At 41.6% G+C, this 27026-nt stretch overlaps 1 protein-coding gene across 4 annotated transcripts; it reads right to left on the reverse strand.

The window, feature by feature from the left end:
* Nucleotides 1-260: 260 nt before the first annotated feature.
* On the reverse strand, nucleotides 261-23377 carry ssrp1a (structure specific recognition protein 1a). Of its 4 annotated transcripts, none has more exons than XM_080416764.1 (18): nucleotides 23308-23374; nucleotides 21739-21818; nucleotides 20264-20449; nucleotides 17300-17405; nucleotides 16530-16723; nucleotides 15119-15219; nucleotides 14722-14851; nucleotides 14320-14423; nucleotides 13120-13248; nucleotides 12426-12647; nucleotides 10821-10893; nucleotides 7654-7786; nucleotides 7473-7518; nucleotides 5943-6078; nucleotides 4843-5010; nucleotides 4041-4147; nucleotides 3228-3420; nucleotides 261-839 (listed from the first exon to the last, which is right to left on the reverse strand). In XM_080416764.1, exons 2-18 carry the CDS (start codon nucleotides 21790-21792, stop codon nucleotides 771-773), a joined length of 2151 nt encoding a protein of 716 aa, XP_080272890.1. In that variant the 5' UTR covers nucleotides 21793-21818; nucleotides 23308-23374; the 3' UTR covers nucleotides 261-770. The 4 variants fall into 4 exon arrangements, with proteins under 4 accessions (XP_080272890.1, XP_080272889.1, XP_080272888.1 ...); XM_080416763.1 differs by having other exon boundaries at nucleotides 3228-3432; XM_080416762.1 differs by lacking the exons at nucleotides 261-839; nucleotides 3228-3420 and adding an exon at nucleotides 3463-3879 and having other exon boundaries at nucleotides 21739-21821; nucleotides 23308-23377.
* Between the last annotated feature and the right edge of the window lie 3649 nt (nucleotides 23378-27026).

The raw sequence follows: 27026 nt of genomic DNA on the forward strand, positions 1-27026 counted from the left end.
ACACCGCTCACTTCACACTGGGTGTGATTTTTGGGCGGTGTAGCCGCCCCTATAAGTGGGGTTGGGACACCTCATTAGTACACCCTTCGCTGTACTGTGATTGGCTCATAATTAGTACACCCCTAGCATTAGTACACCCCTAGCTGTACTGTGATTGGCTGACTCTATTCAGCACTGCGATTGGCTAGCGAGACACATGATGAAATCAATAACCTATAAATAGGACTATGCACCCAGTACAACAAGAATAGGAGGTTGAATAAACTCAAAAAGTGAACTTTATTACAAAAGGATTTATTTAATCAACCTGAAAACAGGAAACGACGACAAACACACCAACTGACTTTTTTTTTAGTTCTCTAAAACAAAACAAAAAATGTCTAACCCTAACCTCTCCATCCACAATGACCAACTATTAACTTCAAAACTAATACCATCTCCATGGGTTTCATGAAAACATCCTTTGAGCATTATGGGAAATGCAGTACACAAGTACACCACCAAGTCAATGAGTTGTCAGCAGGAAATCCCAATCTGAAATGATCAAATGTTGCATGGGCTCATCGTTGAGTCAGCCACACGATATCAGCTTGTATTGTAAATAAAAAAGAAAGCGATTGAGGGGAGAAAAGTACAAACAATATCCATTGGGTTGTCTCTCAGTTCATTGTCTGTCATTTGTGGGATGTAACACAGAAGTGGTAGTACAAATCCTTGGTCCGTGATGTCTGGATGTGTATGGATGGAAAAGTTTGTGCATATGTGTGTGTTCAGTCAGACTCCTGCTCCGAGCTGGCGGGGGGGGTGGACAAGACCTCTTCCTCTTCCTCATCAGATTCCTGACAATGGAGAGAATAATGTATTATGAACGACGGATGTGGTTTTGTTTTTCTTGGTAAAATAAGACGATAAAAATTCTGGTGGCAGTTTATTTAGTCCTTTTTTAACACATTGGGTGCAAAAAAAAGGGAATCTTCGGTTTTGCATAAAGTGACGTTGAGTGCCAAAACCGAGAATCTCCGTGAAATCAATCTTTTTGTTTGTTTCCACAAGGGGGGGGGGGCTAGCGCAGCTCTAGAATCACCAACGGTGACTCTGAGAAGGAAGGGACCGTGCCAAAAAACCTGGCTCCCGTCCACTCCCATTCTATCTCCTTGCAAAAAAACTCCATATTTCCTTAACTTTTTACAGTGGGGAAAACGACTAATTTTCAATCCGAGATCACTCCGCCATGGTGACTCGTGTGAGAGATGTTATTGTTCCAGGCGTTAGCCAGGACCATCCACCATCGTGCACGCATATATTGTTTACAATCGGGTGGTCGTCGTGGAGTCTGCAGCTGTAAACAGTGTAGCGTCACTTTTTTAATAAAACTCTGGCACCGAATGTGTTAAATGAAACATAAGCTCTCCTCTGAAAGACGGACATATCCACAAATCTCTTGCAGTTATCTGTAATTACATTATTTCTTACAAGTACAAAACTGAATATTTAGTAATCATTGCTATAGAGCAATTTGTTCAGTAACAGGAGTCTCCCCGTCTCTCCAGCTCTTTAGTTAAAGGAGCATTTCACCCCTGGAAGAAACTGCAATCACTCAATGGTAATAGTATTTGTAGTAGATAACAGTAGCACAATTTAAAATTTGCACCCTATGGCCAGAAAAATAATGAAATCTGTGTGTTTGACTAGGGTTTGACTGGACTGCTGCATTACTACAATGACCATAATGCTTTGGTGCCTTGTGGCAGGGGAGGTTCCATGTGGGTGTGATCTCCAACAATAACATCCAAACAGCATGCCAGTGTCGCCATGTCTGCTTATTATAAGCGGCTTCTTTCTAAAATGTAGTTGATATTTGGGCTTGTTTCCAAATGTTTTGATTGTTGTTTAAACCAGTGGTTCTCAAACATGTTCATGTATTTTTCCACAGACCCCCATCTGAAATTATAATTTGTGCCAGGGAGCCCCTAACAAATATGTGTCAAAAATATTCCACATTTCCCCTTATATGTTTGTATTTGTATGTTTTGTATGTTCGGTTTGTTTGTTAGTAATGTGCTAGTCTTTTCTTTTTTTGTGTATGTTTGTTTTCATGTTCTGAAAATTCCAATAAAAAGTAAATGAAAAAAAAAAAAAAATCCAAATTTTGCACTTTTTCCCCCTCAAGATTTTTTTGTAAATAGCAGATCTACAAGCTCACAATGGGTCGCGAAGCGTTGTGAGCTTGTAGATCGGCAATTTTCAAATATATAATATCCCATGTCTAGGTATAAAGTGCTCTTGGCCTAGTTATCTTCTTTTGGGCTTGTTTTCATAGACCTGGCTGCTTATTTCTCTCACAATATCTGGCAACACTGGCTGTACTCGCACACGTTCATCTAGTTACATATATGTCCAAGGATTCGTTAGTGATGTCATATCACTGGGACATCCTTGGTATCTTTCTGCTGTTCTACTTCCGTGTCGCATAGTATTGACATCACTGTCGAATCCTTGGTATTATGATCCTAGCCTTTGCGACGGTGTTTGTTTACCAGCGCTGCCACTCCACGCTGTATTTTTTTTTCAAGCTTGCGCTTATGAAACACTACACAGGATTATTATTTCATGTCAACATTCAAGTACAACTATCAGAAGATAACTCAGGTAAAGTAATGCCTCACTCTGCAAGGGGGGTTGCCCGCTGGCCGCAGCTAATGGGAGTGGCCGAGTGGCGAAAGAAGGTTGAACAAAGTGTTACGGGGGCTGTCGTTTGGAGCTGGTCTGACTGAGACGCGTCAAGACAACATGTAGTGCGGAAAGGAATGAGACATATCTCTCATGACGCAAATAACGTCACGAAGAATGCGAAGATTACTAGATATCTAAAAACACAGATTATTCACACAAAAAAACCCAGGATCTTGTTTCTTGACTCCTAAACTTCATTAAAAGACCGAAAACTTCTTCCAGGGGTGAAATGCTCCTTTAACAGAAAATGCATTTTCAGGTGGGGATAGTAAGTGATGACACAAAGAAAGGAGCAGAAAGAATTGGAACACTATACATTTTAAGCTGATAAATGGGTTCACTCTCCTGATGGGCTGAAATTGGCAACCCACCTCAAAATGAGTTTTTACCAAAAAATATCACCCTACCTTTAAGAAAAGTGTATGTTCCATACGTTTAGATGTTATGTTATCTAGGAGTTTTATTTGGTGAAATCGGTTGAGAACATGTTTTACCTTTTTGCTCTTTTTGCTCTTTTTGGTCTTCTTGCGGTCGTCCTCACTGCTATCCTCACTGGTCTCGATGAACTCTCGGCTCTTGAAGCTCTCATTACCACCTGCTGCTGCTCCTCCTCGCTCCTTCTCTTTGTCTCCTCCTGCTGACTTCCTCTTCTTGTCCTCCTTCTTGCCTGCTTTCTTTTTAGTGTCCCTGGGAGAGAGGCTAGGGGGTTGAAAGGTGAGTTAAATACGTACATCATGCATCAAGAAAAGCAAGCACTAGGGGGCACGGTGGCACAGTCGGTAGTGCTGTCGCCTCACAGCTAGAAGGTCCTGGGTTCGATTCCCGCAGGGGACGCTGTGGGCGTGTTCTCTCCTCCGCGTCATCAGTGCCCATACCCTAGGTGGGGTTGGCGAAAGGGCCTTTCTGTGTGGAGTTTGCATGTTCTCCCCGTGTCTCCTAGGGTAGGTACCCTCACAAAAACATGCAGTAATCCTGGTCACTCCCCCTGGCCAGCCGGGGCGCCTGATGGAGGGGAAGGGAACTGGTTGGAATAACGTGTTCCTTCCACGCGCTACGTCCAACCAGGGAAACTCTCCCCTGTCAGGTGACAAGAAGGTCAGTTGGCTCTCATGCATTGAAGGAGGCATGAGCTCGGCCCTGGCCTCCCTAGGTTGGCAGAGGGAAGGTAGTGCCCAGGATTACATAGACAATTGGCACTGGGTGTAAAAAATAGGGTTACAAAATCGCGGGATAAAAATTTTGTTAAAAAAAAAGAAAAGCAAGCACTATGCATGTCTGTTTGTGCGTGTGTGTGTTTCCAGCCTTACTTTTTGGAAGGTGATGTGGAAGCTGAGGCTCCTCCACCACTCTCCTTGTACTCCTTCTTGGCTATGTCATATTGCTTCTTTGCCTCTTGAGCCTTCTGCTCCCACTCCTGAAAGAGAGAAATAGACAGACAGATGAAAAAAAAATGAACCAGGAGCGGGAGGCAGAGAAGTGGAAGACAAGTGGCAGAACCTGTAAAATACTATTTAGTACAATAATTAGGTCAATGGGTTTGGGCGGTGTATTTTAGCCTGGTATCGACATAACCTTGCGTCACCTGGCTTTCCACCCGGGGAAAGCCTGGTATCCAGTCTAAAAATGAGCCGTGTGATCCGGTTTAGAAAATGTTCCCCACATAATGCGAATCAATTAGTTAAGTCTCGCTACGAGTTAGAATAAAAGATGGACATACCAATCGATTATTATACCAAAAGAAACAAAATGTTTATACCAAACTAAACAAGTTTTAAACTAGGGGAATCATATTGGAGGTGCACGGCGCCGGAGGTTCCGGCCGCCTGATGACGTAAAGTTATTTCCGCTCCAGACCGGCTCAGAAACCCAAAAATGGTATTGATCCCAGGCTAGTATCGACATGACAATAGCATCATTGCACTCGTAATAGAAATTTATATTTTGACTGATGTGCTAAGCAATTTCAACTTTTGACACCATTTAAACTAAATTAATTGCGTAGATGAATTGAATACAAAAAAAAGAAAAAGAGAAATGCATAAAATTAGAGAAATGCATAAAATTATAACCGTTGTGTCCAGATATAGTAACTCTCTGCTCCTCTCTCACCTCCTTGTCCTCCTTGCCTATCCCTCTCCACATCTCCCCAGCCTTCTTGGAGATCTCAGTGACTGAGATGCCTGGGTTCTCTGACTTTATGCTTTCACGGCTGTTGTTGAGCCACAGCATGTAGGCAGTCATCGGCCTCTTGGGGGCGTTAACGTCCTTCTTCTTCTTCTGCAACACAGAGGAACAATGTACAAACATATAAAAGTCATATTTGGATTCCTATACTTCAGACATTGACTAGTACAGCGGTTCTCAAACTACTTCGCCGTCTTTTTCGGCTGTGCTAAAATATTATTCATTCATTTCATTGATAAGAGGCCTACACATCAGCAGGAATCACTGCTTTAACATTTTCTAATACATATTCATATAAGGCCAACAATGGATGATTTTACTTTAAGATATTCTTTATTTCCACTTTGAAACTGCTCTATGAATAAAGTGTGGGGTCGCCAAAAACTTTTGTGGCATAAACACGTTTGAGAGCGCCTGGACTAGTACATACATGACCTTAACCTGAACTCAATTTAAAGCAGAATACAGAAGCTGTTCAATTAGTTACTAATCAAAACATCCTTAAAATTAAACATATGAACCCATTTGTAGATTAGCTATTTTCGGCAAAGAGATTTGGTGTGGAGGGAAAAAGAGCGCGCCTAGTACAAAGCCAAGTGGGGTTAAGTTTACAAATTATAGAGGGTTTAAGTGATGGCTGGACACATGTGGCAATGGACTGGGTGCCAGGGGACGGTAAAAGGATGAGAGGGAGGTCGAAGAAGGCCTGTACGTTTAAGGAAGACCTAAACGAGATGGGTGTCAGCTGGCATGGTGCAAGGAGGGTCACCAGGGACCGGAACAGATGGAGGAGATTCCTCGCCCAACGTTCCAATACAAACGGTAGGAACTAAGTCTAAGTAAGTCAGTGGTTAAACAGTCCTCGCTTCTAAAACCGAAGATATACAAGGGTATAATACTGGTAAAAGATAATAATGTTATCACCACACCTAACTCATTGTCTCTCTTCAATACTGTCATTTGTTTTGTATGTTCACCTTTCCCTTCGTCTGTCATCGGACCAGTCATCGTTCCCAGTCTCTCACCTGTTTACGGGGCTTCCGTTCTTTCTTCTCTTTCATTTCTTTGGGTTTCTTGACCTTTTTCTTCTTCTTGCCGTCACTGCCGTCACTACCCTCTCCTCCTTCACTGCTGTCGCTTGCCTCGGCGTTGCTGTCATACCTGACGAATAGTGTGAGAGAAGGAAAAAACAAAGCAAAGGAACTGTCAGTCAAGCATGGCGTTATCATAAAAAAATAGACATTGATTTGATGAGGCAGAGACGACATTAACCACTTTTTAATTACGCCATTAAAATAGCTTATAGGGTGGGTGGACGTCACAAATGTAACGTGCAGACTTCCAAGGCGCACTGTTGCTCCGATCCGCACAAAACTTGGCAAACACTGGTCAGGGGTCTGGCATGACAATAGTCATACCAGGGGCCACGTTAGGGGCCCCGGGGGCCACAGGTGTAACGTTACTCCAATTTTCCAACGGTTAATAAATGCATGTCAACACCGGTAACACTGCATAGACCACTTTAATTACTTTTATAAATATATTGTGCGCCGGGCATCCTGCATTAATATAGAGAGTATGCACATGTGCCACTTTTCCACACGCCCCCCTCACCTAGACTGAGTGGCAAAACATTGAGCAGCATGGAGCGTATAAGTGTTAGGAGGCGCTCGTTGGAAATCACTCAACGGTCCTGCGTACCACCCGTTTCTAATTTGCACATAATGCAGGAGGCAGCAGGATGTTGCGTTATTGAAAACGAGCGCTTCCAAACTCTGACACTTAGAAAAATTATCACCTGCACGAAATGTATTGACAGAAAGTAGCTCATCTATGGTGGATTTTTATGAAACAAAAACTTTTCAGATAGAAAGAGGATAATTCAAGCTTTCCGTACAGCTGCCACGTTGATGAATTTAACGTTGTTTAATACAATCAGATAGGACTTTTCTGTTTGGATGTATGGGCTGTTAAGGCCAGAAAGTAGTTTTTATTTTCCGGGTACGATGATGTCACACGCATAGCCTCTATTGTCAACCACTAGGTGTCCTACTTGACATGCCTGGCAATGATCCAGAAACAAACCAAACCTTTCCAAACTGACCGGGCTTTTTGAACTCAAGTGGTTTTATAGGGTACACAAAAAAAAAGTTGTAGCCTATTAAAAAATAATAATAAAACGGTGTTGTTGGTGTGCAAGTAATGTACTCTGTGTGTGCCCGAACATCCGGTAACACTGCATAACGCGAAATCCCTACAATAGTCACACCGAAACAGCAGTGTTTAACACTACAGCAGTGTTAAACGCTCTTATCAGTGCAATATAGGGCTGGATTTGAAGGCCATGTAGCGGCCTGAAAATCCAGTAAGTGAAAATCCTCTACACAGTTATATTATTGTGAGCTTATAGATTAGTTATTTTCATTTGACAAGTATAAAGGGCTATATAAAGTAGTTAGTGATAAGAAAAAAGGATGGAGAGAGGGAGAAGTGTGAATATATTGATGACAAGAAAGGCGGAAGGGAATCAAAATGAACGGCAAATAGTCACTCACTCCTCTGCAATGTCATCATCCTCTTCTCCGGGGTTGAAAGACTCGTCTAAAAATAGAAACAATAGGGAAGGGGAAAGTGTGAGGATGATGCGCGACAATATCCTGAATGCAATGGTGCTGTTATGTATACCGCCAAACGCTATCACACTAATCCAATTGGCTGACAGGGGTTGTCACTCACCACTCTCGCCCTCCGATTCCTCACTGCCGTCGCCCTCCTCTCTGATCTTGCCCTCGGCCTTCATCCTCTCCAGGTAGGCGTCGTGTTGGTCTTCATCGGAGTCACTGTACTCGTTATTGGTACCTTTCATGCCCTGGAAGATACACTATAGTGTCAGGAACTACGCAACCCATATGCCACAGGAGACACCACTTCCTGGATGCACAAAGTGGAGTGGTGCCATCATATGTCCTATAGGTACTAAGGCTGTCAATGAATGTTCTAAAGATATCAATTTATATTTGATTGTGAATTTTTTTTTACATTGATGCAGACAGCAGTCACACAATCCCACTTGATTTGATTCTAAACGAAAATGTAGGTCAGGCTGAAACAAGGCATCGATGATGATGTGGTAACCCATTTGTAAATACTTCAAATTTGGGCAGGATTTTAAATGGTTTGATTATCATTTCCCATTTATATATCAAGGAAAAGAGAATTGTTGTTCCATGTTTATAACGGCACAGCTGAGCTCGCTCGGAACGCTGATCGTCCGTTCCGTTTTACCATAAGGGGCAGTGTCCACAGAAGGCATTTTAAAGCGGCGGAACACTTTGCATATCTTGTCCAGAGCACTTCTTATTAAGCGCACGCAAGTTTTTAATTACGCGTGCAACATTCGAATCCATCGACCATTGCTGTCCGTCACGTCATCTGCGTTATTAGTAGCTTAGCTGAAACAAATGGCAAACATGGACTTCTCCTGGTTGCTCCAAAGTCAGGTAGTAAATGACTGGGTTGTCAAGAGACAGCCAGGAGGTAGGCCTGTCACAACTATTACATAATCGCAGTTATTTTAGATAACGCAATTATTTTGCATAATCGTCATAATCATTACCATGTTAAAAATGATATATATATATATATATATATATATATATATATATATATATATATATATATACACACACATATTTAAAAAAAATAATAACGCTTAAAACACGTCGCGATGCGAAGGCTTTTTCTGCCTTTATTGATAGGAAAGTGGGCTGACAGGAAATAGGGAGAGAGATTGGGGGGGAGACACGCAGCAAAGGTCGTCGGGATCGGGAGTCAAACCCGCGACACGCTGTCAAGCTGGTTTACCAGCCTATGTGGTATGCGCCTGGACCGCTAGGCCAGCGGGCACCCCGTATTTATTTTTTAAGTATAAAGTAATTCAATATGCATCTAATTTGTCATATCTGCCCAGTGCATCTTTTGTTTTTACGAAGCCTAAAAGCCAAACGGAAATGTAATTTTTATTCATGTTCACCGACAGAAACAATTAAAAACGTTAATCGTAATTATTTCAGTGACAATTAATCGTCAAGCAAAATTCATAATCGTGACAGCCCTACCAGGAGGATCAAACGTGACAGGAACAAGCGAGCGCCAGAGCGCCTTTACCATAGACCTGCATTGCAGAAAGGTCTTTACCATAGTACAGCATGGCAGAGAGGTCTTTACCATAGAACTCAACTGCATGGCAGAAAGGTCTTTAACATAGAACAGCGTGGCAGAAAGGTCTTTACCAAGAAAGGCGCCGGCAGCTCAAAAAACGTTTTTGTGGACACGGTCCCTAAAACTTGTATACAGTACAGTAGGTAAAGTAGAGCTTGTTTCCAGACATATGGCCATTGTTCATTAGCACTATAGTACAGTAAAGTTTGACATCGCTATGGTGACGACCTATTTTGAGGGGGTACTATCTACAGTAGGAAACAAAGTACCCAGTACCAAATGCAAGTAGAGTCAAGTCATCGAGTCAAGCCGGTTGCATGCAGTGGAAAAGTGCCATAAGTGGGTGATACCAAAAGTAACTGGCTTCAATTTCATCAAATCTAACCTCACTCATTTAACAGGATGTCAGCGACGCAGGTTGTACTGTAAAGTGCAGGGGTGCACATAACTGGTGCGCAGGTGCGCATGCGCACCCAAAATAAATAATGTGAGGCACATCAGACGACGCGAGGCGCTTTTGCGTACCAACAGCTGGGACAGGAATTTCCAAGCTTTTATTTTTTAGCAAAACAAAAAAATTAAAGCCTGGAGATCGAGGCTAGGAATTTACTTCCTGAAGCCACACTCACACAATCACGCTAAAGCACGCGTCGGCCCCATGTACAGCCATTAGGCGCAGGGGGAGAGGACGCATGCTGCACGTGATTGTGTGAGTGTTGCCTCGCATCTTGACACACAGACACGCTGCGACTCGCAGCTCGCTGCACGCAGCCGCTGTTAGAGGCACTCGTCACCGATGATGAACGCACCATAATGGTGCAAAATATGCCGTGAACGTCCCAATCTGGCGGATAAAAGCAGCGCAGCACAGGGCACCAACCTTGGGGGGGTTCACCGAACGGCGTGAGAAAAAGAAAACGGCGAAAAACGGCTGAATTTGGAAGCAGAGCGTCCTTTTTTCTCGCGCAGCAGCGCTGACCAGCCACCAATACAGTAGGAGGACAAGTTCATTTAATCTAAATGACATCTTCTGCTGACCTTGTAAGTACGGCAACAGATGACCCTGCCACATATGACAGTATAGTCCTTTGGCTGGATTGACAGTCACATTTTGACTGAACACTGAGCTTTATGGGCAGGGAAATCAGTATATCCTGTATTAGACAAAGTTGCAGTGACAGATTTGTTGACAGTTGTTGTTGACAAAAGCAAACTCTTGGGCCAAACATTAGTCTGTACATTCCAAACACAGTCACATACACCTCTCATTCTTTTCTTCCTGCCCTCACAGTCCTCCAAAGACAATGTTGACGAAAACGTATTCTATGATTAGTAGTAAAATTACGAGGTCTTTCCATGTCAATCACAGCAATCAAAAGACCTCAGAGATTATTGGACACATTCCCTGCTGCCCAACACACACACACACACACACACACAAAGTACACACACCCACACTGACACACCATGCAAGCGTTAATCACTCCACACCAATAAGATCACGCAATGGTGCCCACTTGATGAAGGGAACGCCCACAACCATACCCACCTTCTTCTATAGGTGTACAATGACAGACACACAGGAGAAGGGCAACAAAAATGTCAATACATTGAAAGAGATGGAATATAGTCTCACATGAAACCATAAAAATGTGTAGAAAGTAAACATTCAAAGTAGTTACCTCTTTGAAGCCTCTGTTTTTGATGTTGAGTTTCTTGGCATTGACAAAGTCAAACAGCTTCCCGTATTCTTCTCTGTGGGAAGAGAGACGCATATCCAGGAGATAATTAAGACTCACTACTTAGCAGTTAATGTATACTTTACCGTTATGGTGGTCAGAAATAGGTCAATTCGCAATATGCTTGTGAAATTTGTACCAAAGCTTAGGGTTGCAAGCTTTTCAGGAAGTGGGAAATAACAGAAAATTAGTAGAAGCTTTTAACTCACTGAGTGGCGGAATTATTTCTGGCTATTTCTGGCCAGTACATTTTTTTTTTTTCAAAGTAGAAAAAAAAGTGCTTAGGAAGCGAGATACAGCCTTTTTCAGTTATAAGTTAAACAAGGAGTGGATGGAGCAGCAAATCTTCAGATAATGATATCTTGGGTTTTCAAAAACATGTTAAACACGTTAATGGCACGTTGCACCATAGCAGTAAAACACGTGAAACAGGTTAACACATTGAATGCCAATCGCGTAGATCTACGCGAACCTATTTAAAGCCGCAGCGTGCCAATCGCGTAGATCTACGCGAACCGCCGGTTCGCGTAGATCCCCCCCAGGAGCACTTTCGGATTTTTTTGATCCATTTCCGGTTTGAAGACCGGAAACAGAATTATTTGGGATCCGGTTTTGCCGATCGCGTCGGCCCTCGTTCTAATGACGAAACTGAAACTCAATTCTCTTCCTGTAGTTTTTTCTCCTCGCATATCACGGTTTAACGTGAACCGCTCTAACTACAACCATGGAGCTCCGTTTGACATGTGGTTTTCACTGGTAGAATCAGTGAGATGTCGCGGATGTTTACAAACAGTGCACAGCTCAATCTTATGGATTTTAACAAGGTCTATGGCGACGTGAAAAAAACAACAATAACACGTTGGCACTGGTGAGTACATTATGAGATTAACGTCTGGCATGGAATGTGTTAATGGCACTCAATGAGTTAACAAATTATAATCTGTGTACTTTGGTTTAGGCGACAATGTGCTGGACTGGTTAAATGAAATATTATAATCAATATAAAATATATTCACTCCAGTAATTTAATCAAGGTTTCCCTGAAAAAAATGTAGTCCTTTGGCTCAGCATTGTAGTGAGGAGGCCTATGATGAATGTAGGCTGTACATATGATGAGAAAATGCAATGTACATGCAGAGGGTTGCAATTGTACTGAATTCCTATCTAATAGGATGCTGGCAAATGAGCTGAACATTTAATGTGGAATTCAGTGCATGGTTACAATTCAAATATGGGCATGATACTTTAACTAAACTTCCCTTAAAATTACCAGACATTTTTAGACCCTTTGAAACCCTACCAAATCTTCTCATTACTATTTTTAGTACTAAATTATAGTAGTAATCATCTATTGATTCTCGCCAAATATTTCCTGAGATAAATCAGAGACATTTTAAATAATCATGGCCAAGTACATGCAAGGCCATTATTTTGACAAAACTAAATCCAACATATACAGATTGGTGAATTGCATGACTTAACTATGACAGCCCATGCCAAATGTGTGCGAGATTGAGTTCATGTGTGTGGCTGTGTCACCATCATTACCTCTCGATGCTGCTGAAGGTGAAATTGTTCCCCTGCTTGGTCTCAATCTCAAAGTCGAAGGAGCGTGTAGTTGTGGTACCTCTGGCGAAGTTGACGCAGGAAATCTCCTCAAAGCGCAGGTGCACCGGAGGCTTGTGCACGTAGATGAAACCCCTCTCCAAGGGATACAGGAGGCCGGAGGAGGCCTTGTACGAGCAGGTGATGCACTGGGCACCCGAGTGGCTACAATAGGGAGGAGTAGAAGAAGACAGGAGAGCGAGAGAGGGAAGAGTAGCATCTTATTTATCTGTATTGTTCCAAAGAAACAAACATATGGGCCATCCAGGTGGTGCAGTTCCTGCCCATCACCTTGTTGACCCAACAGAAAACAGGGAGGGGGGGTACTGAAGACACTTAAGTTTGAGAACCACTGCTCCAACCCCTCCCAAGACCAACAAGTAGGGGTTGGCAGTGACAGGGACTATACACATGGTTACAATTGGCAATAACTAAAATCGGGGAGAAAAAGAAAGAAACACAAAGCTTGATCTAAAATTATAATACACTTATATGATTGTATGTCTGTAATCGTATATATAAAAAAGAAAGACAAATTTATACATTTGTGTTAGTATGTGCATATAGACATATATTCATTTCAGCAGGATCTGCTCATATGTTTAGGCGTGTGTGTGTGTGTTGCACAGTTGTGTACCCCTGGAAGTTGCCGGGCACAGTGATCTTGCGGTTGACCAAAGCCTTCATTACCCTGCTGACAAGCTCGTACAGAGAGCCTGACATGTTCTTACTGAGCTTTCCCTCAAAACGACGCTCCACTTCCTCCCTAGAAGATGAGGAAACAAGAGGAAGAGGAATGTAGTGATTCAAAACACATATGTAAAACATCCGACATAAGACACATAGCCCATTTGTGTGAGATAATCACAAAATAGTTGTACAAGTTACCCTTCTCTAGAACATAGGGTCATTTTTTATTAAAGTTGGCATGCCACAGGCCCGTTTCATCCTAGTCTAGGACTTAGACTCTAGAATCATTGGTTATTACGGTTTCATATCCAGATTTGTTCTACCAAAAACTGTAGGTTTAAGTGTTAAAAATATTATTAATACAATTATTAAATATTTTATTTAACCCTTATTTATTTACCCAGGGTAGGTATGCTGAGCACAAGTGCTTTAAACTTTTTGTTTTTAAAGTATATTTATTTATACATTTTTGATGGGCGGTACATGGTCCTGAGGTCAGGAGTGCAATCTATTCCTATTTGCCAGTGCAACTTGCAGCTTACATGGGAAAGCAAAAATATACAGACAACATCCTCGCACATGAACCACACATTTTAACCACATCTATGTAATGTCCTTAGACAAATGGAACAGGAAAAAGTACTAAACTCATGGCACTGCGTCATTAAATTCGAGGGGCTCTTTTTATCAAGTCATTAATGTAAAAATGTATGATACATAACATTTTTGCAACTGAAAGAAATTTGGCAATTTCTCAGTGATTTCAGGGGCCATTTTTGCCCCTTGACCAGATATATAAGTGAATGTTAAACCAAATTTCCTTAATTTACCAAGATACACCATCCCACGCCTCGTCACTACTGAAGTGGCACACACATATTGCCTCCTAAGTGGGCGCCGTCACTCCAATTCTCCTTTGGAATTAAGAGACTCACGCCTGGGGTGCATTCCGAAATACGCTCTGAGAGCGTTGGAGTGCATCCTAGGTGCCCTCTGGTGGCTTGGAAATTCAGAGCCGTCAGCGGCGCAGATTCTCAGAGCGCATTTCCGAACGCACCCCTGGTCTCCTAAACCCACGTGACACAGATACAGGGAATCGATCCAAGTTGGCGTGTCTTTGTTTCCCATCGTCTTTGGTTAAACTCACTCGCTCATGTTTAAGGTGAGGCTAATTTCTTCCTCCTTGGAGAAGAGCAGGATGAGGAAGTGGTAGCGAGTCTGACCCTGCTTGATGGGAGGATCCAGACTGATCTACACAAAGAAACCAGGGGACAGAGTTAAAGGAAAAGAGAGAAGGGAGGAGGGGAGAAAATAGAAGGAATGCGAATGGAAGGGCAGTGACAGCGAGATGAAACGCATTCACAGGTTATGAAAGGCAGAGCAAATCTCTCAACGGCATGCGTTACTGTGGACACAATAAATATTTACTGCAGAATTTACTCAACATATGAGAATAATACACCACATTACATAGCTCAATAATTGCTCTCAATTAAATGAAAAAAACAACCAAGGACAGGCTGAGAGGCTGGCTGGCAAACAGACTTACCACAAAGAACATCTGCCTCTGGTCCTTGTGCGGCAGTAGGAAGAGACGCAGCACGGTGGTGTAGGGAATCTTGTAGTCAAACGTCTTACCATGGAGATGAAGGAAAGTGGGATAGATACGGATGTCGTACCTGAATGAGTAGAAAAACAAAGTGGAAAAGGTGAAAGATCACGAGGTGGATTATTAAAAAAAGAAAGTTCCCGGCATCAGTATCGGCCTAATCTACATTTAATCAAAAGATTTGTCTGTGCAAACAACCAGAGACGGAATGCCCGTCACTGAAAAGCAGGTTAAACATGCTGTGCAGTTCAAGACTCACATTTTAGGTTTACATATATGGGATGACAGAATTTTGTGGTTGTGTGTGAGTGTGTTATGCGTGTTGCGTTTCCTATACCTTCCTCTGGGCGTGAGACACTGCAGCTCTTTGAAGACACACACGGCGTCTCCTGTGGCCTGGATGACATCAGCCTTGGACAGCACATTCGCTGCAAATGCCTGAGGACACACTTCCTGTTAGTACTGAATCAACACGGACAAAAACAGCTGCCGCTTTACAGCACAATTAGTGGTCCTTCTATCAAATATTCAGAGTCAACGTCCAGTAGATATACCCATTGCTCTCAAGTCACAGGTTCAAGCACCAACCAACGTACTTAATTTACACCGGAGCTCCCTCTGGTGGGAGGAAAAATGACCACAGCTTGAAGTAGTAACTCAAACTGGACGTATGGCCAAGGCAAGTTATGACCAGTAAACATGACTTAACCCATTAAGACCGGGAACGCATGTCATTTTAAGATTTCTTTGGCTATTCAAAAATAGCGGATCAACAAGCGAGTGCCGCGCTACGAGCTTGTAGATCTATTTTTGAAAAATGAAATTGTGAAAATGTGTGCAAATCTTCGAATATATACCGTATATCTTTCTTAAAAGCAAACATTTTTTACTCAAATCCTTGCTTCTGGGGGTCCCTGGAACAACATATTTTGAGATGGGGGTCCGTGGCCAAATACATATAATTCCGGTGGTCTTTGACATGAAAAAAGTTTGAGAACCATTGATTATAGCAACACAACATACGTTTTTTCAAAAAACTGTTAGGATTTAGAAGACATTTGTAGAATCTCCCAGAAGCAAACATTTGAGTTACAAATGTTTGCTTTAAAGAAATATATATTCAAAGATTGGCACACATTTTCAAGATAAAAAAGAAAAAGGCAGATCTACAAGTCTCATAGCGTGGCACTGGGTGCCGTGCTATGAGCTTGTAGATCTGCTATTTTTGAATAGCCAAAGAAATAAAAAAATGACACAGATGCGTTCCCGGTCTTAACACATCGCGTGCCATTATCTCGGTGTTGTTTTTCTCCGTGCTGAACGCTGTTTAAAACGTTTTTTAGAAACTGCGACTACTGCAAAATGGAATGTCGCCGATTGAAATTTTCTTCTCTGGGCCACTCACACAGCTACCCTGTGTGTCTACAAACAGTTGAACGTGCGATCATAAGGTATTTAGCGAGGTCTGTGGCGAGGTGAAAAAAACAAAAAAACAACAATAAATCACTGGCAGTGGTGACATTATGATATTAAACTCTGGCATGGAATGTGTTAATGGGTTAAAAGTTCTCACTATGAAAAGTGGACTAGGGACAGGTGAGCCTCACTTGACTCCTGATTACAGAGCAGTCAGAACCGGTTCAAAGTGCTTTTACACGCTACATCCCTCTCATGGGTGGCACTGGGGCAGAAACCTAAACTAACGAATTTGCGAGACCTGCCAGTTTAGAAACCGTAACTGGGCTTACATCCACAGGATCCTGTCCCTCGTCTCCCGCGCCGGGGGGGACGTAGAATCGGACCTCCATGAGAGAAACCTCGGCATCGTCGTTCTGGTGGAACTCTAGGGTGACCTCGTTCTTGCCGGTAGCGCATTGGGACACGCTGGACAGTGGGACCTCGAACGCCGTGTTGTCATTGATGTCAAACGACAACAGTGGCCCTGAAGTGGATGACAACAGAGGAACAGGGTTACAGAAATGATTTCCCCAAGGGTAGCAAGTTAAATGAAGACATTTGTATTTGTTTCAGTATTTTGACACAGGACGACAATGGCAACAAGCCCCTAGGGCTTTTTGTTTTATTCTTTTAACAATCATATCTCTGTACTATTTGCAAACTGTTAATAAAGTATTAAATAAAAAATGATGAGCCTGGAACGTTCTGCATTAGGATATTCAATTAACTTCTCAGTAGTCCACTGGTTCATGACTTGGTAGTAGTAGTGTGTGTACCATATTTTGTTTGTTTTTAGCTTTATGGGGACCAGATGTCCCCCCCCACAAGGTTATAACAACCAGAAAAAGATAAACCTTATAGACTAGAAGCTTTTTTGAGTTTGCAATCATGATGGGGTTAATGTTCGGAATTTGGGGGATATGTTTCTGGTTAGGGATTACGGTTATTTTCAGGGATTTTGAGGTTAAAGACTTACATTTGGCCAGCAGGTTAAATACAACTTTTTAATAAAGAATTCTGATAACCCCACAATAATTGTAAGACAAACATTTGTGTTTACCTGAAAACTTGGCAGTACCCCAGTTCCAGCCCTTGACACACATGTCCTTCTCAGTCAGCTCCAACTTGTAGTTGGCCTTGAAGAAGTCGGAGATCTTCTCCAAGTCCTGAAAGACAGAGGGAGGGGGCCAGAGGGGAACAAATGGGGGTTGGGGGTTGAGGGAAGACAGAGACAGAAAGTGTAAGAAATCAAATAAATTAAATACAGGGGCACACAGTGAGATGAGGAAAGGGCAAGAAGGGAAAGAGTGACGGAAAGAGATAAAATTAAAAGAATAAGGGAGGCGGGGGGGAGGGAAAAAAAACAGGAAAGATCATCAAAGTTAGCACAGCAGTCCATAGCTTTCTGCTGTACGGTTCAAAACCTAGCATAAACAAAAAACATACACCCCATCCTCCCCCTCCACCCCCACTAAGGGGCTTAATTAATCACAGCTCAATTAGAACCCCGCCCACCGCACGGTCCCCTGGGACACTGGAGGTGAACGTAATCTGTTCGCTCCCACTGTTCCCCCCCCTTTCACTGACAATCAGCCTGTTTATTTATCCTGCAGGCTTGGAGAGGAGACACACACACACACACACACACACACACACACACACGGGGACAGAGAAGCAGTCACACACACAGGCGCTGTCCTAAATGCACATGTGGAAGTGATTGCGGTGCGTCTGCGTATTTCTGTGCATATGTGTGTGAGAGCGCGCGTGTGTGTGTGTGGGGGATAAGACAATGAGACTGTGTGGAAAAATAGTTTATGCACCTGGATATCTGCCTGTCTGTAACGCCTGATTTATACTTGGTTGCGCGACAATGGCACACAACCAAGTATAAATCACCCTTAAGGTTATTACAGCAAGGACCAAGAAAGCCAGTCTGTATGCGTCTGTACATTAGTGTGTTTCTGTGTTTATTTATTCAGTATTATTAATCCATTGTTTAGGTGTAAGACCATTTGTGCACAGATATCTTTACTGTATATACTGTATTTTTTGTACAGTATGTCTTACTTAATCTAGTATAGGGGTCTGTGAATGCTTTAAATTAAGGACTACCAAAGTATTATATATTGTCTTAAAATGTATATGAAGGCAATTACACTTATGTACTGTAAATTCTATTTTAACCTTTAAGCTCTATAGTAATGTAATGATTGGATGGTTTACCGTTTCTGATTGAACCCGCTTTCTAACTCCAATTCTTACTGGAAGACAATGAAACAAATATTGCAATAATCAGGCCTGCTTTATGTACCGTATCCATTCACCGTGTTGGCAGAATTGATGTTGCTTACCTCATTTCATCAGAATAAACACTAATTTCCCAATACATCCTTCACAGACACGTGCAAAGAATCTTGCTCAATCCCCAAACGTCTGACTTCTATTACTACATATCCATGATTTATTCCAAGTGCCCTTGAAACTATCATCTATCCCCCCCAACTGCCACACACAAGCCTCAAGATCTCTAGTCCCCTCCTTCGGCCAGTTGAGCCCTCAGCCAGATTAGTCTAGTTTTCATCTGATTCTGATCAGTGTAGTTTTCACCTGCCCTGCGTCCATAATGCACGTCCTGTGCCATGCTCTCAATATATAAACTATGACCTCAATGTCTCTATCCATCTACCACATGTATACACAGACATGACTACATGCGTGTAGAACAAGTGTCCACTCGCATTTAAACAGGGCTGCCGTAGGAGAAGAGGGCCGCACCAGAAAACGCCTGTGGGCTGGTTTAGTCAAGTAGCTAGCAGCTAGACCTCCAGTGGATTCCTGGGCACTGACACGGGCCGATGGATAATAAACAATGACTTCATGCCCGACGCTCCGGGACAGAGAGGATCCATCTCCAACAATACGTGCTGATTAAACCCCAGAGACCACACTCCAGTCGTGGGCCCTGCTAGCCGCAAACTTGGGCTTTTAAAAATGCCCGTAAATGGCCACACAGACGCACAAACATGGTTGTTTACTGGCACAGAGGCACTCCTCATACATTCAGAGGAAACAAAAGACAAAGTTACATTGACAAAAACAAACACAAAACAGCTCTTTTCTTCTTTCTTTTGCTGAGCCAAACTGTTTCAACAGATTGATATAAACACTGACTCACATGAGCCGATGATTGCACTGTTTATGGAACACACATGCTAGAGCTGGTTTCCCTCATTAATCCCATTAGAAGGTTTGGGGGAGAGCAGCTACTCTTTCACATGCTGATGATAGCAAAACACAGGTCAAACGCACGCACGGGCCAAGCACAAACACATACGCCAAACACACACACACACACACACACACACACAGGCACGCCCATACACACATGCACAAATTACATTTTTAAGAGAACTCTGTGGGACTCAACAGAACGGGAAGGCTTTATTACGCCACTGTCACAAGAGGGATGGAAGTAATTTTCGAAGTAATCTTGCTTGGATCATCAGTCTTGTCGTTAACATTGCATCAACATTATTCATATCATTGCTGCTGTGTTTCCACAGTGGTTTAAAGGCTGTTCTTGGGGGTTTGCGTACACAACAGAGGAACTAGATTTATTTCAATGTGCACTGAAATTCATTTTGGGTGCTTACAGTACAACACAACAGAATTCTGTTTAGGATACCATTACCAGCACACACAGAAATGTCCTTACGGCACTTTTCTTTAGTTGGCATAGGTAAGCATACAGTGTACGGCATTCGGCTGCAAGCATTCATGAGGGCTGATGAAGGCTTAAAGCCTAAATGCGTGCTGGTGTTCTCTTTAAATCTTAAGTAACCTTTCTACACTGTGCACAAAAAAAAGCCCATTGAAATTAATTAGAGTAGTGCTCACATTCACTTGTAATAATGGCTGTGTTTAGGACTACTTCTCCAACTCTATCTCAGTCTCTCACACAAGCGATTCACCCAAATAACTGAATCCATAGTGCTAAGTGCACACACGTGCACAGACTCACTGTATCTCTGAAGCCATCATATTTGTAGACATGCCCAGTGCTAGTTGTCAGTTTGATCCCATGTCCCAAACACACACGTCTCCACTGGGCCAAGCTGAGCTCCCCAGCTGGGATGTTGTCCACCTTGCCCGTCTTGCTGCTCTTGTAGACCACATTCTGCTTGCTGAAACGCAGGCGCCCATCATTCTGCAGTGACAGGACACACACAGTACAATTAGCGGTGTATTGAACCCAAAGAGAGTACAATTATACCAAGGTTGAATTTGTAAACTCTGAGTTAAAATAACAAAACTTTTACTGTGTACACTCACTGTTAGCTAGTTTTACATTTATTTAACTTTTACCTAAAAATGTCACGGTATAAGTATCAGAAATGATTTCTAAAAGTTATCCTGGACAGATGTGTTATTTAAAATTCTCCCTTTAGTATACAACTACAAGTTAATAACAAATATATTTAACCCCTTAACTCATTCAGTGCCACATGACGTCTAAGACGTCACGTGGCCTGACGCGCTGAGCGCCACATGACGTCTAAGACGTCATGAAAAAAATAATAATAATAATAATAATTCTTTTCTTTTTTTTCAGAACCCAAGATATGATGATTTGAAGATTTGCTGCTCCATTCACTCTTTGTTTAACTTCTTACTGAAAAAGGCTGTATTTCTTTTACAATGAATTTTGGCTGTGGCACTCAGAGCCAAAATTCCATAAATAAGCTGGGCACTGAATGAGTTAAGACCTGAGGCCGATTCTTTATATGCCTACCAAATCAAGAATGTTCAAAAGTAGCAGATGTACAAGCTTCTATATTTGTAGACCTGCATGTGAGCTTGTAGATCTGCTATTTTTGAATAGCCAACGCTAAAATGACAGATGCTTTCCTGGTTTTAATGAAGAACAGGGGCACACACAATTTAAAGCTGCAAAATATACTGAAGGCTTTTTTTGCTGTCACTGTACCACAGTGCTCTACAGTTATGGAGTGACACATTTCCTCAACCAATTAATACAATTAATAAAAATCCAGCAATGCATACACAGGGGTGATTGTAAGAGGTTAAAGGGAGATGGTGGCATCTTTGAAAGCAGTGGTTCTCTAAGTGGATTCCAGCAACCCTCAAGGTTCCTTGAGGGGCTTCCAAATGGACCCTTGAAGGTCTGTAACCCTGAGGGGGTCATCCCTATGTTCCCCGGGTTCTATGTTCCCCCACTAAGGTTAGGGTTAGGTTAGGTCCTATGTTCCCCGCTCTCCCTAGGAAAGCGGGGAACATAGGACATGGGGAACATAGATACGCTCCCACTCTGAGCACGTACAAATGGAACCAAAAGGACCCTTCCTTACGGGTCCATCTGTACGCTCAGAGTCCAACCTCTAACCACTGTTATAAAGCATGCACTGAATAGATGTGTTATGTGACATTACATTCAGGGGACACATGTATAATGTGAGCAGGTATGCAGTTACTGACCCAGGAGCCTTTCATCTCCTGATAGATCTCATTGAACTCCAGTGTGTCTCCCATCTCATCCACAGGCGACGACCGATGCTCTGCTGACAGAGAGGTTAATACATTAGATACAAGTGTGCTTTGATAAATCAGGGACGCTTTCAACTGGGGTTATTGCTTTGATTTAGTAACATGATATAGAAGAAACGTTGATTTCTAACAGGAGGCTGTATTTTCTCTTCGTTGTGCTCCTGGTCACATCCCAAGATCAATTGATGATGTGTCAGTAAAACTTAGCCACAACAACACAGTAATAAAGTAAAAAGTGTGTCAAGGGTGTGTATAACACACACACATTACATTTTAGAATTGTTGGCACTTAAAAGTGTAAAGAATTCTAAATAATAAATTGAATAGTTTAACAATTTGCAAAAACAAATCTAAATATTTAAAGACAAACAATATTATAAAATAATATGCAAAAACATCATAAACGAGTAGTAGTATAAAGAAAAGTAGGTACAGTAAACAGCTTGGAGGGGGGGGGGTTAATGTTATTTTGTGCAAAGGAACAGTATCAATAAACACAAAGAAACTTCATACATTTTCAAGTATGAAGTTATTTGTCAAATGAATTAGCCTACCTGTGCGAGCTCCATGCACAATATGTATCTGCCTAACCTACCTGACAACATTAAGGGTGTAGCTATAAGTATTTATTAACATATGACCCAGTGTTTTATTTCACGGGATGCCTATCATTTACACATATTATGTCACGTCGACGCTTTGTTAATAGAAATGGAAACTTACTAGTGCGCTAGGCCATTAAAAACAGGCTAACAGTGAAGCTAGCGCTGACTTGCATGCTAAAGGATGCGTCTGTTTTGTTCCAGGCCGTGTCCCTCTAATTTGTTGCATGAAAAGAAGCGACTATGCTACATGGGCCCTTTAAACCATTTGAAAATAGCCGACCTACACGTCACGTTGTGAGCTTGTAGATCTGCTATTTTCAAAAACATCTAGAAGAAAATGTGAAAAAAATGTAATCATTTTTGAAACATTTTAACAACACCAATCTTGTATGATGGTCCCTGGCATAAAATATTTTCAGATGGGGGTCTACGGACAAATACACATTAATTTGTGGGTCCTCCGCATGAAATATTTTAAGTACCACTGGTTTAAACATCATTGCACAGCAAGCCCAAAATAAGCAGTTACACTTTAGAAATAAGGCCAATATTTACAAGCAACTTAAGAAAAAGAAAAATAAGACCAAATGTCGCTTAAACCGACGTGCCCACATTGTGTATGTATGAGTTGTGGACTTGATCATGAAGTACAAGTGGCGAAGCTCCGCCCGCTCTATGCATCCGTGTGTAGCAAATCAAGCGCTCCACAAGCAATGCAAGGCCACTGTCTGTAGTGGAGTACACAAAGCAACAATGTGTAATCTACTCTGCCTATAGGATAGTTCCCAACACTCAATGGAAGCGTATTTAGATCTAATGCATCTTAATTCCTATCTTACATTTAAGTAAATATGGATAGGACCGATACAACATCATGTATAAACTTAGTCCTTACTGTCAGTGTGTGTTCACGGCAGACTTCGCCTGTTTCCCGCGTGTAGCATCAGGGGCTAACATTGACGTCACGGGAAGGAAATGGAGCCAGCGTTGCCAGGTTTTGAGAGAGAAACAAGCAACCAGGTCTGTGAGAACAAGCCCAAAAGAAGCAATTACAAATTAACACTTTGAAACATCGCGACGCGTTGTGAGCTTGTAGGTCTGCTATTCTCAAAGAAAAATCGTGAAAAATTATGTTTTTGAAACATTTCAAATACACAAATCTGGCACAAAATATGTTCAGATCTGTGGCCAAGTACATTTTCATTGGGGGGGGGGGTCTTTGACATGAAAAAGTTTGAGAAACACTGGTTTAAACAACATTTAGGAAAGGAGCCCACATAAGCAACTACACTTTAATTTAGAAACAAGCCCCAAAAAAACAGCACCCCGCAACTCTGAGAAAAACAAGCCCAAAGTCGCTTATAATAAGCAGACTTGGCAACACTGAATGGAGCTTGTATTTACTTCCGGTACGGTATGGTGAGGTTTTATCCATTGTTTTAGCCTACTTTGTTCAGAATTCAGACATTTCTTTTGGACTCGAGTTTTCCAAATCTGAAACAAAGTAGTTATCTTTCTTTTTGTTTTTAAATTTTATTTTAAATTTGTCCTCGTTTGAAAACAAAAAAGACTGAACAGACTGCAATAGCCACCGATTGCCACTGGGTGGCATGAGCAACACCTACCTCGCAACAATAACGTTTGCTCGACCCCCTGGACCAGGGAGGTTCAACCATCAGTGTCGGACACTGGACAGTGGTGGAAAAAGTACTTAAGTAAAAGTATCAATACTACAATGTAGAAATATTCTGTTACAAGTAAAAGTCCGGGATTCAAAATTTACTTAAGTAAAAGTACAAAAGTATTGGTATCCTACTTAAAGTACCAAAATTATAAAGTAGGCCTACTCATTATGCAGAATGTCCCATTTCACAAGTTTTCAAATGTCTAAAAATAGCAGATCTACAAGTTGTAGTAGTAAATCTTTATTTCGGTCCATTTAAAACACAAACAACAAAATACAAACATACATTAGAGTCCACTTTTACAAGTGGTACCGAAAAGGTGTAGGCTGAAGCCGTGGCTTATTTTGCCTACCCTTTTAATTTGATCTACAAGTTGCTTGTAGATCTGCCATTTTCAAATGGCCGAAATGTAGCTATATAGGGGCTGAAGTGGTTAATGTATTTTGTGTAACAATTCTCAAAATCTACAAAGTAGGCTAACCAGTAAAGTTTTCAAATAATAGTGGACTAAAAGTATAATATTTGCCTCTGAAATGTAGTGGAGTAGAAGTAAAAGTACTGAAAATGGGAAATACTCCAGTAAAGTAAAACATACCTCAAAATTGTACTAAGTACAGTAGCCTACTTGAGTAAATGTACTTAGGTGCTTTACACCACTGATGTTGGACACATGATGGGACCGCTATTCTTCGTCATGTGTAAAGTAAACACAAAACAGACTTTAAGTCTCGTACTTGGTATTTTTACGAATATTTTTTTCTTCTTCTTTCTGTCTAAGTCTCTATGCATGCTGTCTTGACCCGAATTGTAGCTGTAGCATACATATATCCAGCAGCTAAACTGTTGCTCACAAATCCTCAAAGACTGAAAAGGATAAAAAAAAAAAAAACTAAGAACATCTTCAAAATAACACATTTTTGAAGATTTTTGAATAAATAATAGTGCATTATACATACTCCCACAAACTGAACAATGAATCAAATGTCACTGAATGTGACAAATCAAATACCTACACAGTGTGTAATGCACATCAAAGGATAGATACATTTAGCTTAATACAGCACTGCTCATGTCTACAGTAGGCCTACACATTCAGTATGGACATTTACTGTAGTAGGCTACTACTCACAGATATGGTATCTGTACACTCAAAAGAAAGCTTGGAAGTTGCAAATTGTAGTTTCAAACTAGTAACAGCAAAGAAATATTAAGGCATGGGTATTTAATACAAAACTAAATTAGAATACAGGTGTGGGAAACAAATCACACAGGTGACACCAATTAGCAAATGCTGTGTCTTACAGATGCCAGTGAGGCAACATGCACAATAGCACCACCGAGTGGCAGGTTGGAAGTGTTAAAGTTACAGCTTTTTACATTAAATATACATTTAACTAAATAAAGGTTTGATCCAGAACTTTCTTTCATTTTGTCTTTCTTTTTACTCTTGAAGCCTAGCTGTGGTGTCTGTCTATCTATCTATCTATCTATCTATCTATCTATCTATCTATCTATCTATCTATCTATCTATCTATCTATCTATCTATCTATCTATCTATCTATCTATCTATCTATCTATCTATCTATCTATCTATCTATCTATCTATCTATCTATCTATCTATCTATCCACCTACCTAAGATGTTACTGGTCGTTTTGGTGGGTCACTTTAAACGCAATAGTAGCCTATTTTTTTTAATTATTTAAAAAAACAACAACAGACAAATAGATTCGAGAGAAGTTGTCATTCCCTGGCAAAATAGTAGCAGAAATAATGTGATTACAGGATAATCCACTTTGAATCTGCCTTTCTATAGGTCTGTAAGCCAGTGCATGTGTATGCGTGCGCGCGTGCGTGTGTGTGAGCGCATGAGAGAGAGTGTACAATGGTTCATTTGACTGACTGACAGCTCGAGGTGAGAGAAGGAGATCACACTAATCTTACAGTCAATAAAACTAATTCCAAAGGAATGAAAAAACAGAGTGCCATAGCATAGGTGTGGAGCAAGAACCCCCTCTCTGACAGACGGAGAGAGGAAGGGGGGGGGGGTCGAGGAGAATAGCCTACATTTGTGTGACGTTTAGGCCCACCGACCTGGACCGACACGCATCCTTTACAAAGGCACTGATTAGCAGCTGGGTCATCGCCATGCGGGTTTGTGGTGGACATTTCTGTCAACATTATATTTTTTTTCCATGGACAGTTGGACACACAAATGAGATAATATAATAATATTACCAAAAACACCTAAAGAGCTATCGCCTTAAATTACCTTTCCAGGTCTGTAACTCTGAGAGTGCACATAATGGAACCAAATGGACCCCTAAGTCCATCTGGTTCCATTTGTAGCCTACACTCAGAGTTATGGGGGTCCTTGAAGATAAAAAAAAAAGTTAGAGAACCACTGTCCTAGTGGACTCCTAATGTGCCATTAAGTGTCATAGTAAATCAGTGACAGCCTACATATTCTGAGGAAAACCTGGAGACTGACATTCAGTGATTGGGTCTTATGATCAAAACAATTAAAACGTAAAAACTATTTTACATAACATTAAAATGTTATGTAAAAAACAAAAAATTGACACTGACAAGGCCAGGTCTGACCACATTTGTCCATGTATGGACACAATTGATGACCACTGCTGATTAGACATCAAACGACCAAGTCATGTTGACGAGGAGGATGGGTGGATGATGAGACCAGAGACATGGATAAATGAGTTGTGACAAGTCTCGTGGTTCAGCAGGTCTCTGTCAAGTTTAGCCGATGCGTCAACTCTGGTGAATCACCAAGGAGGAGAGAGACAGAGAGAGAGAGAGAGAGAGAGAGAGAGAGAGAGAGAGAGAGAGAGAGAGAGAGAGAGAGAGAGAGAGAGAGAGAGAGAGAGAGAAATGGGAAGGAGGGAGTAAAAAAAGGAGGGGAGGAGGG

This window comes from Gymnoscopelus braueri (assembly GCF_963280865.1).
Source record: "Gymnoscopelus braueri genome assembly, chromosome: 20".
NCBI classification, from domain to species: Eukaryota; Metazoa; Chordata; class Actinopteri; order Myctophiformes; family Myctophidae; genus Gymnoscopelus; species Gymnoscopelus braueri.

What these genes read in the sequence shown, in the direction of transcription:
- ssrp1a (XM_080416762.1), bottom strand. Translation starts at nt 21,792, where the DNA reads ATGGGAGACACACTGGAGTTCAATGAGATCTATCAGGAGATGAAAGGC. An exon ending in AGGAGATGAAAGGCTCCTGG is followed by an intron (nt 20,450 to 21,738) that starts GTCAGTAACTGC and finishes CTGTCACTGCAG; the next exon opens with AATGATGGGCGCCTGCGTTT. An exon ending in GTGCCCGGCAACTTCCAGGG is followed by an intron (nt 12,648 to 13,119) that starts GTACACAACTGT and finishes TCCCTATTGTAG; the next exon opens with CCACTCGGGTGCCCAGTGCA.